At 59.9% G+C, this 16518-nt stretch overlaps 1 protein-coding gene across 1 annotated transcript in view; it reads right to left on the bottom strand.

Moving 5' to 3' along the window:
• Positions 1–946: 946 nt before the first annotated feature.
• ADAM12 (ADAM metallopeptidase domain 12) overlaps positions 947–16518 on the bottom strand; it is a gene marked incomplete at both ends in the record, with an annotated part of 151416 nt that continues 135844 nt past the window's right edge. The window contains 7 exons of the mRNA XM_081104541.1: positions 947–1007; positions 1716–1837; positions 8352–8531; positions 10069–10177; positions 10756–10888; positions 13381–13489; positions 14902–14979. Coding sequence (XP_080960667.1) covers positions 947–1007; positions 1716–1837; positions 8352–8531; positions 10069–10177; positions 10756–10888; positions 13381–13489; positions 14902–14979 — 792 coding nt within the window. The remainder of the gene's footprint in view (positions 1008–1715; positions 1838–8351; positions 8532–10068; positions 10178–10755; positions 10889–13380; positions 13490–14901; positions 14980–16518) is intronic.

Here is a 16518-nt window from a genome sequence, read left to right as displayed (position 1 = left end):
GCCTGACTGCTCATAAGCTGAGCCTGTGACGAAGGGCTGCTTCTGTCTACGGGGAGCATGTCAAACGCGTGGCCCGCGGGCCGCACGCCTCGTCTATTTGGCCCGTGTTCGCCTTTGAGTTTGACATGCTTGGTCTGTGGGGTTGACTGGCCGGATCTGGTCACTGGTCACATCTGAACATAGTTACGGTCCCACAGGAAGTCCCGTCCGTCTGTCCGAACACAGAACCCCTGTGTGCGATTCCAGGGGAGGAGGCGAGGTGGGAACTGGTGTCTCTCCGGATGGCACCGGGGAGGGGGTGCAGGGGCTCGGGCGCTTTCTTGAGAATCACCCTCTCGCAGCCTCAGGAAGGTGCGGAGGGCGGGCAGCCAGCGAGAGCGCAATCCTGCCTGCTCCACAGCACTCCTGGCCGCTGAGCTTAAGGCCACCTCTCAGCCCCACACCTTACGCCTCCTCTTGGAAACCCAGGTTCTCCCCAGGCGTCCTGACCAGCAGCCAGATCCTCCCGCTACCCCGGGCTTCGAGGGGCCGCCTTTCAGCTGTGCCAGGGCCCCGGAAGCCCCCCTTCTGGCCTGCAGGGGCCGGGTACCCCGGGTACCCCGGGGCCTCTGGAGCCCTGACCACAGCCTGGCCAGCTGGGGACTGCGCTCCCACAAGCCCCGGGCAGAAAGTCCCGTCCCCTCCACAGTCCCACCAGGCGTGGCCGCCCAGGTTCACTAAGCTGCGAGGAGCCAGGGGAACTCGGTGACGGTGACAGGCCCACGGCGCCTCGCACGGGACAGCCGCATAAATTAATAACTTACGAGGACCTGAGCCACAGCCCAGAGCACGGGGGCTGCACCCCCAGACCGCGGTTCTCGACCCAAAGTCCAGGGGCTGGTACAAGGGCAACTCCACCGGAGTTGAACGTCGTGCAGACTGTCTCCGCCGGGAGGTGTCAGGCTTCTCAGTTGGAGGGGGCGGTGTGGGCGGGCCGGGGCGCGGGGGGTGGGCGCTTGGGAGCTGGTCTGCGTGGAGAGAGGGGGAGGCAGAGTTACGTCGCCGTGAGAGTAGAGTTTAATTTGTACCAGCGGCAGGTGGGACACCTCCTCGCCCAGTTCCTGGGTGTATGATACTCTCGAACCCCGTGCGGCTGGCCCGGCGCCATGGTACCCGCCCAGCGTGAGCGCGCCAGGACGGAGTCCCTGTCCTCCGGACGGTGTGCGGTGACCACGGCTGCGGGACGTCTCTAAGGTGAGTCCCCAGATGCTCCCTAAGCCAGGGTGGCCCCACCCGCAGCTGGTTTAGCCTCACTCCTCATCGTCCCCTAGTTCATCTGACGCCCCCCCTTACTTCTCAGGACCCGGGCTGGCAGAGGCCACCGAGGGTTTGGGGGGGGTGTCCAGCCCTCACAACATTGCGTCACGTGGTGGCTCTTCTATGTCTCCCGGGGGGACATGGCCTGTCTTACCAGCCGCAGCTCTGGGTCTCTGTCTAGTCCCCTGGGTGCCTGGGGCCCTGGCTTAGAGTGACACGGACACACGGTGACTACACGCTCACCCGGCCTCCTGGGGTTTTCCTGCCCGCCCCCCCCGCCGCCCCCCCCCCCCCCCCGTGTGGGAGTGCAGGGAGCGTGGCCTAGACCCCACCCCCTCCCGGTCCTGGAAATCAGGGCCTGATGTCGCAGCCCCAGTGTGGCGGGGGAGGGGGGAAGAGAAGGCATGTCCCACACCAACCTGAGGGGTGCCAGGCAGAGCCCCGACTCCGGGCCCCGGGCGCTGGCGGAGGCGAGCCGGGCCGTCTTGCTCAGAGGCACTGCGGGCAGGGGCTTCTGAGGGGCGCTGGGCTTCCGGGTCCCCTGCAACAAACCACAAGTTGGGGTGTGACCCCCGCGCTGTGAGCGGTGACAGGACGCCGGCCCCTGGAAAGTGGGGCGCGGAGATGGCGTGTCACCAGGAGGGACAGGTGTTGGCTCCCGAGCACACTCCTCGGTACCACCCCTCACCTGCAGGGGGCGGCGGGGCTGCCCTCGGCTAACCTCGCCCTGGTTTTCTCCAGCTCTGTGCCCCCCCACAGCATCTGGGGTTCGGAGGACGGGCCACGGCCGTGCGTTTGGGCCAGGGCCACCCGGTGGTACGCTCCTGTGTCTTCCCTCTCAGGCCGTCAAGACCCAGAAGGAGGAGCTGGCGGGATCTTTCTAAACATCACCTTCTCCTCAGGTCCCAGCTGTGAGGCTCTCGCCCACAGAGGCCGGTCCCGGTGTCGGGAGGCGCCCGGGTTCCTCCTAAACCTCAGACCCAGGCCTCACGCTCACCGGAAGGTGAGCCAGGAAGGCCAGCCAGCCAGCTCCGGGCCATAAGCCACGGCAATGAACGCAGCTCCCGGCCCGCAGGGGGCCGAACTCCACGGGGAGGTGCGGTGTGCGGCGTCGGAATGAACGTGAGCCCCATGAACGGGAAGGCTCGGGGTTAAATCACGGTGCCGTGCTGCCCGCTTTGCTCCCCGGATGGACAAGTATCGAAAGTTAGAGTCAGGCTCCACCGCGGCGCTGGCGGTGAGCGCTAGGTTAGGACGGGTCGCAGGAGGTTTGGTTTTATCACGGAAACTGGAGGTAGCGGGGCGGGCGCTCCGTCCGGGTGGCCTGGGCCCTCCCAGCGCCAGCTTATGGCTGTTTAGTTATCAGTCACTGATGTGTCCTGGTTTAGGGGCCGCCAGCGTGACAAAAGCCCAAACGGCGAGTTCTGACTCCCAACCCGGGGTCAGCACAGCACCCGTCCAGCTCCCCCCGCCGCGCCCGGGGCAGGGCTCGCAGGGAGCCAGCAAGCAGCTGATGCTCACAGAGGCCGCCGGGGGGCGGGGGGGGACCCCGCTGCTGCCCGTGGGCCTGACGGGGCGGAGGGGGCCCCGGGTTAGCGGAGGCCGAGACCCCCTCGCGTCTCCGAGGCCAGCGTGGAGGGGTGGGCCCCGGAAGCAGCGGACCTGGAGGGAGGGGTCGGCTCTCCAGCCCCCGTGGGCACTGCTTTTCGTGCCAGGGAGGCCGGGCCAGCCTGGCCACAGGGGTCACCCGGAAGGCGGGAGAAGTGACCCCAGGCCAGGGTGCTCCTCTCACTCCCTTCAGACCAGCGGTTCTCAACCTGTGGGCCGCGACCCCTTTGGCGGTCGAACGACCCTTTCCCAGGGGTCGCCTAAGACCATCCTGCAGATCAGATATTTCCATGACGGTTCATCACAGTAGCAACATGACAGTGATGAAGGAGCCACGAAAATAATTGTATGGTTGGGTCACAACATGAGGAGCCGTGTTTAAAGGGCCAGAAGGTTGAGAACCGCTGCTTCAGACTTTCCTAAATTCTCTCCAACAAGCAGCACCTGGCCTAGGCGTGCCCAGTCCTGCTGGCTAAGTGGCCCAGGCCCGGCACCCAGGCAGCCGCCTCGGTCCCAGCTCAGCCTCTCCCAGGCACCTCCGGGCCCGGCACCAGCGGCGACCATCAGCGGGTCACTGTAGCTCACACCGGGTGGCCCTGGGCTGGGCACAGGCAGCAGCTGACCTTGGCCTGCACCTCCCAGGAGGCATAGAACCAGCCCTCCTAGAGGCAGCTTCCGGCCACACTGGAGCCGCACCCAGCCCATGCACAAGGGCCCCGAAACAGTGCCCGCAGCAGGCAGCGGAGCCCGGACAGACGCTCCTGCCCGGCGGCTCCTGCATCGGGGTCACGGCCAGTCCTTACCGCTGTGGGGGGCAGACAGTCCTGAGCAGAGCAGGGACCATGGGCAGGTCCAGAAGGTCACCGGGGGGGCAAGCCCTGGGAGCCCAGCAACGGACACTTGTAGGTGGGACCTGGTCCCCAGGGTGGCCTTCCTCCCCTCGCACATCCTGGACCCCTGACCTTTCCTCCCAGAGATAACTCTAGGCCTCAGCTGTATTTCAGCTCCAGGCCCAGAAAGGCAATAAAACCAGCCACTGCTGACAGCTGACGCCAGGACCAGCTGCCTGGAATAATGACCCCTGCCCTGGTGCCGCCAATCAATCAGTGAGGACCCCGACCCTGAAAGGCCATGGAAAGCTGCGGAATGTTCTATTAAGATCTTCCCCTGGGGCCTCCCTAACACCTCCCCCTTAAAGCCCTCAGGACGAGGACCCAGTGCGCTCCCCATCCTGGGAGCATGTCCATGCCTTTCCCTTCCTCCCGCCCCCTCCCCCCAGGCCCATACCTTTACCTTCCTCCTCCCGACCTCCTCCGAGGGCCCTTCCTCTACCTCTGGAACTTGTTTCCTAAGCCCATTGCTTCTAGGAATGGCTGCTACCTCCGTGATAAATAAATGTTCTCTTACTGTTTGAGTCTTGGCTCTGAATTCTTTCCTCGCCAGAAGTCAAGTGCAGGGAGGTTCCTGAACCCAGGTCCGGGCTGACCCGATGGGTCAGATACCTGCTGCCGTCCCCACCGCCTACCACACTCCCACAGCCACATCAACATGACAACTACAGACCCACCAGCGTTCAGAACCGCCTGCCTCTAGGAGACCGTCCTGCCTCTCAGGATCTAAGGCAGCCGGCGAGCCTGGCAGGAGGGGCAGGGCTCAGGAGGGGCGGGTCCCACACCCACCTGTGGCAGACAGAAACCCAGAGGCCTCTCTCGGAGGTGGAGGAACGAGGGGCCCCAGCCCCACACCTGGCCCCTCAGCCCAGGGCTCCAATGCTGAGAAAAGAAGTCCTTGTAACTTGGGCTGTAAAAACCAGCAGGACTGAGGCTAAGGGGGACAGAGGCTGCTGGAGTCCCAGGCAGTTCCTTTTAAAGGGCCAGCGCGTAGACTTACTCAGACTCAGTCCCTCTGAGCTCCAGTGCGATGGTAGTGGATCAGGGTGCGGGCTGGGGGCGGGCCGGTGGGGGGGGGGCAGCTTTCTCCCAGACAGAAGTGCTGGCCGAGGCCCGTTTCCTTGCTGAGGCCCCCCCCCGAGGCGGCAGGATAGCTGAGTCTCCACCAACCTGGCTCACACTGCTCACCCGCCCGGCAAACTCTGAGACCCTGCCCTGCAGATCCACAGGCGATGCTGGACGACTCACGCGGTCGGCGAAAAAGCAAACAGGGTTCCCACCCCCTCCTCTGTGCCATGCACGGGAATGAACAGCGGGTGGAGCAGGTGCGTCCATGTGAAAAGTCATGGGCGCGGAGAAATGGAAACGCGTGCCCCTCCGGTGGGCGGGCCTTTCCAAACACGGGCACAAGCGACGGCAAAGGAGGAGGAGAAGGACGAAGAGACAGACCTCCGGCCTGCGACCGGTGCTCCCCAGGCACAGGGAGGAAAAGCGGACGCCACTCTGTGTCCAACCTAGCGTGTCGGCCAAGAGAAGAGCGTCTCTGAACAGAGACGGGGGAGGGGGTGGCGGGGGAGGGAGGGAGGACGAAGACACGGGGGCAGAAACGGGACAGCTCCTTGGAGCAGTGCTGCCGCACCCGCCAAATCGCTATGGGCACCCACAGTGGGTCCCGGAGGGGACCATGCTGTCCTCCTGACGCACTGAGTTCCTCCTGCTGAAGACTTTGAAAATCCTTACATCACAAGGATAAAGCCCACACTCAAAGCGTGTGCACGCGCACACACACACACACGCACACACATGCGCACACACATGCGCGCACACACAAGCCCCCCCCCCACCCCCCCCACCCCCGCCATGCCATTGCTGGCTTCCTGAAACTTCGGCAGCACAGACAAGCTGGGCCAGAAGCAGGCTGGCAGGTTCTCACGGTCTATCGGCCCTTCCAGGAAACCACTCGCTTCAGCAAAGATCAACCTGGGATCCGCCATCGGCTGCTTTTTCTCGCTTCCTATTGTTCTACTGAAGGAGCTAATCTGACCGGGACTCCCCGCAGCCAGTGAGTCCGGTCCTGCTCGCCGATAAGCCTGCGGAGGAAACACCACTTCCTCGCATTCTCCAGGGAACCCAGGCGCCCCCAGCTCTGCCTGCAGCCCAGCCCGACAGCCCTGGGCAGGCAGCGGTGCCAGCGCACGCCCCTCCCCCAACCCCAGTTTGACAGCAGATAATTGCATTTCGATCGGCAACTTCCCAGGCGGCTCCTCCAGATGTAATTTTCTCTGAGCAGAGAAGCCCGTCTGAGCGGCGGCCCAGCGCGTGCTTTCAGAGTAAAAAGATGAAAAAAAGCCAGACCTTGCAAACACTCGTCAAAAGGAAATGAATGTAGATAGGATAACATGAAATAAAGCAGCTTTTAGAACAAAAATGACAGCGGAATGGTTGTAAAATGGTAACGTTTAAGACATCTATATCACAAAGGCAGAACCTAAAAGGTACAGTTTTCACATTCCGCTTGAAGGGATAAAATATTGGTACTAGTAGACGGTGATAAGTTATGTACAAACACAGTGATCCTTAGAGCAGCAGTTTCCAACCAGGGGTGCTTTTGGCACAAAATATAGTCCTGGAGCTAAAGAGGGACATCACGTAACGATAAAAGGGCCCATTCATCAAGAAGAGACAACACCGAACAGTGTGTATCACAAACTACAGAGTTCAAACATTCATGAAGGAAAACCACATGGACTAAAAGGGGACACATTTATTGTCGGAAACCAGCGCCCCTTCAGCAACTGATAAAACCAGCAGACCAAAAAAAAAAAAGAGAGAGAAATATTTTGTTTTGTGAATCATTTTGGCAAAACTTTGAAATGTTAATAGCACTAGCAAAGTTATGGTGAGACACATTGAGACAGATGGGCTATAATAATGGGATATAAATGAATACGAAAGTTCTGAAAATTATTTAATTTATATGTTAAGAAGCTTAGAATGTTTATGCCATGTTATATTTTCACTTTTAGGAAGCTCTCCTGAGGGCATAAGGTGGGCCAAAACGTATCTGTCTAGACCCGTGGTCGGCAAACCGCGGCTCGCAAGCCACATGCAGCCCTTTGGCCCCTTCAGTGTGGCTCTTCCACAAAATGCCACGTGCGGGTGCACACGTACAGTGCGATTGAAACTTCGTGGCCCATGCGCAGAAGTCGGTATTTTGTGGAAGAGTCGGTATTTTGTGGAAGAGCCACACTGAAGGGGCCAAAGAGCCGCATGTGGCTTGCAATCCGCGGTTTGCCGACCACTGGTCTGGACCGTCATAGCAGAGCTACTTACAACAGCAAAATTAGAGCATCCAGACGTGCCCACTAATTGTCAAGTACTTAAAAGCATACGCGGTATCTACATGTCACGCTGTCATTAGGATAACGCCTCTTAAAAGAATTTTTAATGCCTTGGTAAATGTGACTTACTTTAAGGCAGAAGTAGTACCTAAAGCAATGTACACACACAATAACCAAAATCATGTTAAAAATGCACGCGTAAGGACAGACAGACACAAAGTCACTGGACCATAGCAGGGAGAGCCACGGGACGTTGCCAGGGACGGTCTCTTTGTGCATTTCATCGGCTTGTTTTTGCTCCGCCCGCCCACCCAGGTTTCCTGTGGCGGGTGATGTCACGTTCACGGTCAGAGCAAACAGCGTGGGAATGAGATGATACATGCAAAGCGTCGCATACGGTGCTGCGTCTGGTGGGGGGAGGCTCAGCCAGTGGCGAGATTTTTGTAAACAATTTTGAAAATGAACGATAGCAACACAGTACCCCACAACTGTCCTCCAAGCGCCGCCTCTGTCGCACGTCCAGGCCTCGTGATGAACAGGCCCCTGCCCTCCTCAGAGGCGTCACGGTTACGGCCAGCACTGCACGGGCACCCTCCCCCCCTGGCGATAAACGTCTCGCCAACATCACTAGAGAGTGTCGCTCCCCCACTGTCCCCGGGGCTGTGCTCAGGGCTTACAGGTGGGGAGCCTGCTTCCTGCCGAGGGCCACGGGGACATTCACCCCATCACCCACGGGCCACACAAAATGATCAACGTAAAAACTCCCTGCTGGCCCTAACCTGTTCAGCTCAGTGCATAGAGTCCCAGGTTCGATTCCGGTCAAGGGCATGTACCTTGGTTGCGGGCACATCCCCAGTGGTAGGTGTGCAGGAGGCAGCAGATCAATGTTTCTAACTCTCTATCCCTCTCCCTTCCTCTCTGTAAAAAGTCAATAAAATATATTTAAAAACAAACAAACAAACAAAAAAACTACCTGCTGTATTTGGTCAAATATTTCATTAACTCACCCCTAAGGCCTTGGCAGGACCAGACCACATGATTTCGCGGGGCTAACACGGCCCGCGGGCCAGACGTTCCCCACCCCTGCTGCGTGACCATCACACTTAACCACTCAAGGAGCTCGGAGAGGCACGAAAAGCAAAGCAACTTGTCCAAGTTCAGACGCGACCAAGCCTCAGAGCCTGGGCACCCGTCAAGGTAGCAGCGGAGGGCATACCTGGGCCTGCCTGAGGGCAGGGGTGGCCGGCAGGGGTCTGGCGGGGACGCTGGGCGTGCGGGGCGCCTGGTGGAGGGTTGGGAGCACTCGCTGCGGGGACGGGGGCCGGGGGCGGCCCAGGGCCTGCAGGGGCCTGCTGATGGCAACGTTCTGACACTGCGGCGGCCTCTTGGGGTTGTCCTGCGGGGTCAGAGCAGCAGCCATGATACACGGGTCTCAGGAGTGGATGTGATTCCTGCCCTGGCCGGGGGCTCGGGGCAGAGTGTCGGCCCCTGCACCAGGGTCTCGGGTTTGAATCCTGGACAAGGGCACATACCTGGTTGCAGGCTCGATCCCTGGCCCCCAGTCAGGGGTGGGTGTGAGAGGCAACCAATCAATGTGTCTCTCTCACATTGATCTCTATCTCTCTCTCCTCCCTCCCTCCCTCCCTCCCTCCCTCCCTCCCTCCCTCCCTCCTTCCCTCCCTCCTTCCCTCCCTTCCACTTTCTTAAAAAATCAATGGAAAAAATACCCTTGGATGAGGATTAACAAAAAAGTGTGCGATTCCTTAAGGAAAAAGCAGCGCCTGCAAGTCTGCCACCGCCACGGGGGAGGAGGGTGGGGTAAGGGACAGAAATCAAGGAGGTCCTGAGAGGGTGTCTGAGATTAGTGATTTACACCCTCCCCCCCCACCCCCCCGATACTCTGGAAAGAGAGTCCCCTTCGGGGTGGATTTTAAAGGGCTGGTTTGATTAACAAACAGCTTCGAGACACCCGACGAAGTGCCAGCATGAAGGCCCGGGTCAGACCCGAGGGCACAGAAGGAGCCGTGAAAATAAGACACAGCTCAGTGCCCGAGGCGGCGAGAGCCCAGGACGTGTGCTGGGCAGCGGCGTGGAGGTGTCCGGAGGCCGGGGCTGAGGTCAGCCCAACCCCCCCCGCCCCCCCCCCCCGCCCCAGCCCCAGCCGGAGGGCGGGGCTCTGAGTGGTGCCCGGTCTCAATGACCGATGAGGACAGATGGACAGACGCAGCTCAAGTCTGTGCCTCGGCCCCCTGTCCGCCCTCCCTCCCTCTTGTCTTCCTTTCTTTCTATAAACCGCTTTCCCGAGGTACACTTGACACGTGATTAATTGCATATATTTAAAACGCGCAATTTGGTAAAAATTGACATATGTCCACACTCATGCAACCATCACAGAAGCGAGATAATGAACACATCCATCACCCAAGAGACCCCCCCCCCCCAAACCCCCGCCTGTAACCGGGACCTGCTTTCTGTCACTGAGTGAGCCCGCGTTTTCTAGACTTTCCTACAAATGGCACCACGAGCCACACTCTGCCTGGCCCGGCTTCTTTCCTGCGGCCTCACTATCTCGAGGGCCATCACACTGTGTGTCAGCGGTTCCTCCTCCTCACCGCCGAGCCCAAGTCCCTGTGTGCACACACCATAGCTGCTCCCCTCCCCTGGCCCCCAGGGCCTTGTAGAGCTTCCGTGGGGCACAGCAAGCCCCCTCCAGCCCCTGCCACCACCTCAGGGGCCTTTGCTGAACTGAGTGCTGGCTCAGCATTGCACAGGGGACCCAGGCCTCAGAGCCTCACCCTCACCTGCACCAGGAACCCCAGGGCCTCAGAGCCCCATCCTCACCTGCACCAGGAACCCCAGGGCCTCAGAGCCCCATCCTCACCTGGACTGGGGACCCAGGGCCTCAGAGCGCGCCCTCCCTGTGCACCACTCACCGTGGCTGAGCTGGACGGCGCTGGCTTCCTCATCACACCTTGGCTGAGGGGCGCGAGGGGAGCTTGGCTGGGCTGGCAGCCGCCGGGGGGCCGGGCCGGGCGCACGCACCTGCAACACAGCGCACACCTGCTCACCAGGCGCCCTCCCTGCGGCCGCCTCAGCTTTCCTGCTTTGTTCACTACGGTACTCAGACAGGTTATTGATGTTTTAAAGTCCGCGTGGGTGAGCATGCAAAGGTAACATTACCCAACGCTCTTGCAAGATTCAACAAGAAATACCGATTTCTCTCCCCAGAGCCCCTGCCGATCCTGTTAAATTAGTTCTCCAAGCCAGGCTCGCGGCGTGGTGCCCTGGGGGACGCTCGGGACAAAGGGCGTTTCCGCGGCGCGGCCTGAACACGTGTGAATCGAACCCCTGATGAGAGCACTGACACCCGCGCCTTAGAGAGACTAACGCCAGGTGGGGGACCCCTGGGCGAGACTCCGGCCGCCTGCCTGTCTGTCATAGCGCGGAGGGTGTGAGGGCGCGAGGAGGAGGCAGTGGGCCTGGCGGACACGTGAGAAAACCCCACCGTCTGCTCTCCGCAGAGGCCACCTCCTCTTCCCTAGAGGACGCGGCGAGGGCAGCGGCCTGCACGCCCTTGGCCCCCCTACCCCCCATCCCCCCCATCCCCCCGCTCTCCATACCTTAGCTTCTCAAGGGTCTTCTTGTCTGTAAACAGCAGTCGGACCAGCGTCTTCCTTTTGAGATAAACCGCAAGCCCGGCCGCGAGGAGACACAGGATGCTGGCCAGGACGCCGGCCGTGCGGCCGCGGTGACCTGGGACAACACCGTTCACTCAGGGGCGGGAGGCGGCCGCCGGGAACCAGGCAACACCGAACTGGGACCACGACAGCCAGGCGGCCGCAAGGGAAGGACGGGAGGAGACGGCAGCCCGAGGGATGCTCAGAGGCCGCGCGCGAGGTTCGGGCTGCGTGGGGTCACGGCTGACCGCAGCGCTGGCCCCGGGCCCGCGGCAGGAGGGCAGCAGGGAAGCGGGGCCGCAGGGGGTCCCGGACGGAGTCCTCTCCAGCCCCTCACACACGGGCCACCCGGCTCTGCCTCCTCACCCGTCAGGGTGGAGTCTGTTTCGCTTTATTGTCATGTTTCTTCAGAATAAGACTCCTTATGCCTGGATCGTGTCCATGAGAAGATGAGAAGAAACGAAAAAGGGAAGCGAGACCTCACAGCTGAAGGAGAGGCGACGGGTGCGCTTTGTTACATCAGGGACGTAGGACCCAGCTCTGCGCAAACCCTTGTTCTGGGAGGATGCAGCTTAGGGTCTCCATGGAAACGCCCCTCTCCTGTCATCTGACCCATGTTGTTTAGTGCCGGGTGGACCCCCGGTGCCGGGGTCGGAGCAGTTTTAGCTGCACTTCAGCTACACGAGGTTCCCTGGGAGCACAGGTCTCTGTCACAGCCATTGGGCTGCTCTCCCAGCGACGGTGAGGTGGGCTGCACACAGTAGGTGTGAGGTGGGCTGCACACAGTAGGTGTGGGGTGGGCTGCACACAGGAGGTGTGAGATGGGCAGCACACAGTAGGTGTGAGGTGGGCAGCACACAGTAGGTGTGAGGTGGGCAGCACACAGTAGGTGTGAGGTGGGCAGCACACAGGAGGTGTGGAGTGGGCAGCACATAGGAGGTGTGAGGTGGGCAGCACACAGGAGGTGTGGAGTGGGCTGCACACAGTAGGTGTGAGGTGGGCAGCACACAGTAGGTGTGAGGTGGGCTGCACACAGTAGGTGTGAGGTGGGCTGCACACAGTAGGTGTGAGGTGGGCAGCACATAGTAGGTGTGAGGTGGGCAGCACACAGGAAGTGTGAGGTGGGCTGCACACAGTAGGTGTGAGATGGGCAGCACACAGTAGGTGTGAGGTGGGCTACACACAGTAGGTGTGAGGTGGGCAGCACACAGTAGGTGTGAGGTGGGCAGCACACAGGAGGTGTGAGGTGGGCTGCACACAGTAGGTGTGAGGTGGGCAGCACATAGTAGGTGTGAGGTGGGCAGCACACAGGAAGTGTGAGGTGGGCTGCACACAGTAGGTGTGAGGTGGGCAGCACACAGTAGGTGTGAAGTGGGCTGCATACAGTAGGTGTGAGGTGGGCAGCACACAGGAAGTGTGAGGTGGGCTGCACACAGTAGGTGTGAGGTGGGCAGCACACAGGAGGTGTGAGGTGGGCAGCACACAGTAGGTGTGAGGTGGGCTGCATACAGTAGGTGCACGGCCGCCCTTTCTGGCTGCTGCTGGTGGAGGTGACTTGCACCCAGGCTGCCGCCCTGCCTCCGCTGGGAGCTCACTGGCTGCAGGCCAGAGCAGGGCTCCTACCACGGGGGGAACCCCTCGCCCTCTCGCCCCCTCGCTGCCTCTGGACTTCGTCTCGGCCGACACGTCCTATCAGACCTGTCTGGGGCCGAGGAAGCGATCAGCAGTGGCGTCCGACTCATTTGTTAGTGTCACTGGAACCTTTGCTTCTGGTCTCCCGGCCAAACCGTCCTCCTCTGCAGGCGCGAGCGGCCGCCGCCGGGCTCTGGGCCAGTTCCGCTGTCTCCTCGTGAAGCCGATTTCAAAGGGAGCAGCCGGAGCCTGAAGCATCGTTTTCATCCCCCAAACCCTCCCCTGAGCCTTAGACGACCCATCTTCGCCGGGGCCCCCACGCTGCACAGGGCGCACCCCGGGCTGCCTGTCCCCGTGCACTGGCTGCTCAAGCCACACGCCAGGGACAGCTCGGCTGTCCCCAATTCTGTTCTTTGTTATGGGGTGGGGCCACAGCATTAGTAACAAAGAAACAAAATTTCCGGAGGGTGAGGCCCAGAAATCAGGATTTTAGAAAGATTCTCAGGTGCTTCTGATGTGCAGCCAAGGTTGAGAACCACTGTAGTAGAGTCTCAGAGGCCATTACACGCCCTGTCCCGGCCCGGAGCCCGGGGCCGGCCTGCACAGAGTCCTTCGATGGGGTCTGAGGTGCAGACCCACCTGGTCGTCCCCTGTAGCGTGACCTCAGCTAAAAAAGCATCGCAGGCTACAAACTGGCAAACTCAGCCCCTGGCCAGAGCAGCGCGAGGGGTCCCCGGAAAGACCGGTGAGGGAATTTGGGAACAGAGAGAGGCCTCGGGCTGTGTCAGGCCCACGCGGATTCCCCACTGGGGTTCCTGCTCCCGGGGGTCTGCACCTGCAGCCACGCCGACGGCTGGCGAGCCCGCCTTCCTGGGAAAGACCCCTCCGCCCCGGCTCCCCTTGCCCCTCTCCCCTGGGTGCGCCGTCCCCACCCACCTGCTTGCCGGACGGGGCCGCTGTCTGTGCTTCCTCCGAAGCCGACCTTGTCGCAGAAGGGGGGCGCCCAGTGGGCCTCGCAGTGGCAGTTCTTCCTGTTGTTGCACACCTGTGGGGGCAGTCGTGGGGCGGGGGAGGGGGGGAAGAGGAGCAGAGTTAGGGTGCACCGTCCCCTGGGGCAGAGGTTGGTCTCTGAGCCCTCACTGGGCGCTGTGGCCAAGCAAAGGCCCTGAGGTCAGAGCCCCCTCAGCCCCCATAGAGCCAGACTCAGTGAGTGTCACCGTGAGGACAAGCCCACGGCCCAGCACCACACGGGCGGCGGGGCCCCAGGCTGCACGTGGCCATGGCCCGCCTGTCAGCAGCCGTCGGAGGACGATGGGGGCAGTCAGGGTTCCCCTTCTGCCTCCCACGGCTCCTCAGGCTCCCAGGCCTCTTCTTTTTCTATTAAAACATGTTTTTATGGGTTTCAGAGAGAGGAAGGGAGAGGGAGAGAGAGAAACATCGGTCGGCTGCCTCCTGCATGTTCCCTGTTGGGGATGGAGCCCGCGACCCGGGCACTTCCCACCGACAGCTGCACCCCCAGGGAGGTGGCCCTGCCCTCCTCTGAGGTCACAGCACAACCCCATCACTCTTGTTAGAATCGCTGGCGAGTGTCTGCAGGTTTTAAAAATAGGATTTGGAGCATGATTTCTGCAGAAAAGGTTTCAGAAAGACAAACGAGCCCTGCACGTCAAGATGAGTATGGTTCCACTGGAAACGATGAATCCCTCAGGAAAATAAACCACGTTTTAAACAATTAGCGTCCCCTTCTCCCCCAGAGACTCTCTGGACTAAGACAACAGGCTGCTCCGTCGAAACCCACTGCGTGGGACCTCGAGGACACGGGGCGGGTTCTGTACCCTGTGTCTGAATCCCTTTCGGAGGAGTCTCAGCTCAGACACACATGCCAAGTCGCGGTGGTTAAAGGAACGGCTCTGTTTGACATGTTGTTGGAAAACTCTTCAGGAAGGAAGGTTAGGGTTATGACCACTGTAAGATGACAAAGTCCTTTTTGTAAAAAAAAAAAAAAATCACAGAATGTTCATTTGAAAGTGAATGGCGTCTCCATTGGATTTTTTGTTAAATAAGAATCCCGTTTGTACAAAAAGGTCACAGAAAATGAATGTCTTTAGAAGAACGCATTGAGAAGACACTGCTATGTTTTTAAGAAGTTATGGCCTGTAGCCCGGCTGGTGTTGCTCAGTGGTTAGGCATTGGCCTACGAACCAGGAGGTCACGGTTCCATTCCCGGTCAGGGCACAGGCCCAGGTTGCGGGCTCGGTCCCCAGTGTGGGGCGTGCAGGAGGCAGCTGACCAATGAGTCTCTCTCATCACTGATGTTTCTCTCTCTCTCTTTCTCCCTTCTTCTCTGAAATCAATAAAAATATATTTTATAAAAAGTTACTATTGCCAACACCTTTACAAATGAATGAGCTGGCGCTCAGCGTGGATGGCGGGCTGGGAGGGGCACCCTGTACTCACCCCTCGGCCGTGGCACTGCCTCGCACACTCGTGCACACCAAACACGCTGATGTTTTGACACCGACGATTGAGGCAAATCTGAGGAGGAAACAGAGCAGGCGTCTCAGTCCTTCTGCCGGCACACGCTTCCTGTCTGTGGGTTCACACGCTTCCTATCTGTGGGTTCACATGCTCCCTGTCTGTGTGTTCACACGCTTCCTGTCTCTGGGTTCACACGCTTCCTGTCTGTGGGTTCACACGCTTCCTGTCTGTGGGTTCACACGCTTCCTGTCTGTGGGTTCACACGCTTCCTGTCTGTGTGTTCACACGCTTCCTATCTGTGGGTTCACATGCTCCCTGTCTGTGTGTTCACACGCTTCCTGTCTGTGGGTTCACACGCTTCCTGTCTGTGGGTTCACACGCTTCCTGTCTGTGGGTTCACAACTGGAAAGCAGGGGACGTTTGGGGACGATGGTCCCGCCGTGAATATGGGTGCGTGTCTCCTGTGACACAGACTCGGGTCCTGATGCCGCCCCCACGCTCAGCACAGGCCGGGACTCAGGTCCATGGGACACTGTTGCGTCCCTTCACACGTGGATGGCATTTTACGTGTTTTCGGTCAGTCCTGGAAGGACGCTGATTCCCTCGTGGTTTTGTTTAGCGCTTGCCATCACACCTACGTATCGCGGCGTTTATTTCTTCTCCATTAAAAGACACGAGAGCGGGAGAAACGGACGAGTTCCTGCCCCGGGGCCTGTGTAGACTCTGAGACACGAATACAGGGTCCCGGATCTTTTAAGGGAGATAGCGAAATATGGGCGCTTTCCCAACGTACTGACTGACCGCGCTATCGCCGACGGCAGAAACCACGCCAGACGTGCCCAGCGGGGGGAGCCAGGTGGCTGGTCCCTCCTGCTTACGGGGCCTCCGCAGGGCAGCCTTCGCCGAGTGACACGGGGCTGATTCAAAGAGTTTCGAGTTTCGTTTCATTTCAGAGACGCAGAACATACTCCAGACTCAAGGGATCAGGAGGCCCCGAGCGCCCATGAGCTGCTACAATACAGCGGAGTCAAAGGGAGGACAGTCTAGCCCAGTGACGGCGAACCTTCTGAGCTCGGCGTGTCAGCATTTGGAAAAACCCTAACTTAACTCTGGTGCCATGTCACATATAGAAATTTTTTGATATTTGCAACCATAGTAAAACAAAGACTTATATTTTTGGTATTTATTTTAGATATTTAAATGCCACTTAACAAAGAAAAATCAACCAAAAAAATGAGTTCGCGTGTCACCTCTGACACGCGTGTCATAGGTTCGCCATCACTGGTCTAACTCTTGGACCCCGGGGGCACTTTTTAACCACGTGGGACCTTCCTACGGGAAGCCCACCGTCTGATCCCAGCTGCTCGTAAGGCCCGATTCGCACAGCTCGGAGGCTGGCGGTAACCTTGGCCCAGGGGACTGTCCCATTGCGGCTGATAAAGGAAACTGAGTTGCAGTCAACACACCAGGCCCCGGCAGAATCTCCACGCTGGTCTGCTCTCCTCCGAACCCACGCGCCAGGCTGCGCAGGGTGGCGCCCGTGCTCGCAGAGGAGGAAATGCTCATTGGCAAACCCAGTCCCCGCAGCCAGTGCTC

This window comes from Myotis nattereri (assembly GCF_964212035.1).
Source record: "Myotis nattereri genome assembly, chromosome: 13".
In the NCBI taxonomy this organism is placed as follows: Eukaryota; Metazoa; Chordata; class Mammalia; order Chiroptera; family Vespertilionidae; genus Myotis; species Myotis nattereri.
The sequence above is the reverse complement of the archived record's forward strand: the minus strand, read 5'-3'. Positions and strand labels throughout refer to the sequence as shown.